The sequence below is a fragment of the Sinocyclocheilus anshuiensis genome, unplaced genomic scaffold (genome assembly GCF_001515605.1).
Source record: "Sinocyclocheilus anshuiensis isolate Anshui unplaced genomic scaffold, SAMN03320099.WGS_v1.1 scaffold1087, whole genome shotgun sequence".
Lineage (NCBI taxonomy): Eukaryota > Metazoa > Chordata > Actinopteri > Cypriniformes > Cyprinidae > Sinocyclocheilus > Sinocyclocheilus anshuiensis.
The window spans coordinates 108,894-111,015 of record NW_015544199.1 but is presented as its reverse complement, the minus strand read 5'-3'; the positions used below and the strand labels follow the sequence as shown (position 1 = coordinate 111,015).

Here is a 2,122-nt window from a genome sequence, read left to right as displayed (position 1 = left end):
GCAAAGAAGAAAGTATTTCGAGCGCACGAAAATCTATTTTGCATTTAAAATAAGTTTTTGGGTATGTGCTGACCTTCTCTTTTGCGCGTGCAATGTTTCACTAGTTTGCTCGCCTGATGCCCTCAGTGCGCTCTAAATGCCAGCAGCTGGCGTGCTCAACACAACCCAGTGTTACAATATGCCATAATTCCAGCCAATCAGAGACGAGGCTGCTAAATTCTGATTGGCTGCCTTGACAACCAATCACAACATTCCTTGCATTACCACGACAGCAGAAGAGGAAAAATACAGTGCATGCATAACTATTATGCAAGTTGATATTCTGATCTTATTTTTTTCCAAGCACATTTTACCAATTCCAGACGACATCAATCTTAATAACTACTATTAATCTTGTATTTAATCATTTATAATTGATATATAATTATTCATGAAGGCTGGAAGTGAAAAATGTCTCATATTCAGGTGTGCATAATTATTAAGCAGATTTTCTTTTACGCTTGTGTTGAGCAAGCAAGCTATTTAGCGAGCAATGAGGGCATCAGGTGAGCAAGCTAGTGAAACGTTACACGCGCAAAACAGAAGTTCAGCACACATCCAAAAACTTATTTTAAATGCAAAATTGATTTTCGTGCGCTCGAAATACTTTTTTCTTTGCGAAACTAATATTTTCTCTACAAAACTCAGTTCGCGCACGTGCAAAATGCACTTTTGTGCGCTCAAAATATGATCTTTCATGCGCAGAATTGTGGCAGAGATATAAGCCTATACACGTGACACCGCGTAAACGCGCGGACAGCATTCACTGATTTACACAAAGAACGCCATACATAGAGCTCATAATTCAACATTTATTCAACAAACAACATTTTCCGTTTAGTTAAACGCAGTCGCGCTGGATTACCTGAGGGCGGAGTTACACTGCTGAACAGCCAATCGCAGCACAGATTGACACATGACAGGTGGCTTTGACGTCGTTTGTTTACGGCTGAGCTGAAACTGAAGCGCATTAATGCACGTGTTTACACTAAATTCATCGATAAAAGCAGTGATTTCATGTGAATGTGATACTAACCACCAATACAGTTCTCACATTTAAAACCTTATATTTAATATTTTATGATGATATGTGTATGTTACAGTACTATTGTTGTCAAGCGATTAATCAATTCCAAAATAAAGGTTTTTGTTTACATGTGTGTACTGTGTATATTTATTATGTATATGTAAATACACACATTTAGTTTATATTTTCAAAAAATATTTACATGTATATATTTATATTCATAAAATTTATATTGTATATAGATATATAAAATATTTTTCTTAAATATATACATGCATGTGTGTGTGTAGTTATATATACATAATAAATATACAGTACACATATTTTGTAAACAAAAACTTTTATTTTGGATACGATTAATCATGATTAATCGTTTGACGGCACTACACTAAATATACAATTCATCGATAAAAGCAGTGATTTCATAACTGCCTATACAGTTCACACATTTAAAAGCTTTTATTTCATATTTTATTATGATAGAGAGTTTTTAACAGACAATGATATGTGTATGTTTACACAGGTTACAGTAAGAACATTTGGAGGAAGAGAACATATATCTGTATTGGTGCTTTGGCAACATTATGTGTAAAACAATCATGCCAATCATGATCAAACAAATCAACAATCATGACTCAAACGACGCTTGATTTTGTGGAGAAGCTGTATGAACACAAACTCTGTACATATAGACTGTACGTGTGCGGTGCGCTGACAGAAGTCTATTTAGCAGCTGTGGTTTCCTCCAGTGTCTGCAGCAGAAGGTCGTGGAGAGGTTTGCTGAGGGTTTGATATCCAGCCGCTGTCAGATGCAGGAAGTCAAACATGTCATGTTTTGAGATGCTTCCGTCTGATTGGACGAACTCAGCGCTGACGTCCAGAAACTGAGCCGGGCCGAGCCGCGGTACAGACGAGCGCAATAACTCATTCACCGCCGCATTCTTCTCACGCATCGGGTTCTGATGCTCTCCACGAGGAAGAAGACCCTGAGAACGACACACAGAGACTCTGAGTGTGTGTGTGTGTGTGAGAGAGAGTGTGTGTGTGAGTGTGTGT

At 37.6% G+C, this 2,122-nt stretch overlaps 1 protein-coding gene across 1 annotated transcript in view; it reads right to left on the bottom strand.

Annotated features, from left to right (window-relative positions):
* Positions 1 to 1,395: 1,395 nt before the first annotated feature.
* Positions 1,396 to 2,122, bottom strand: part of LOC107696795 (platelet-activating factor acetylhydrolase IB subunit beta-like) — a 3,584-nt gene continuing 2,857 nt past the window's right edge. The window contains exon 6 of the mRNA XM_016497297.1: positions 1,396 to 2,052. Within this exon, the coding sequence (XP_016352783.1) occupies positions 1,789 to 2,052 (264 nt within the window). The 3' untranslated portion in view covers positions 1,396 to 1,788. The remainder of the gene's footprint in view (positions 2,053 to 2,122) is intronic.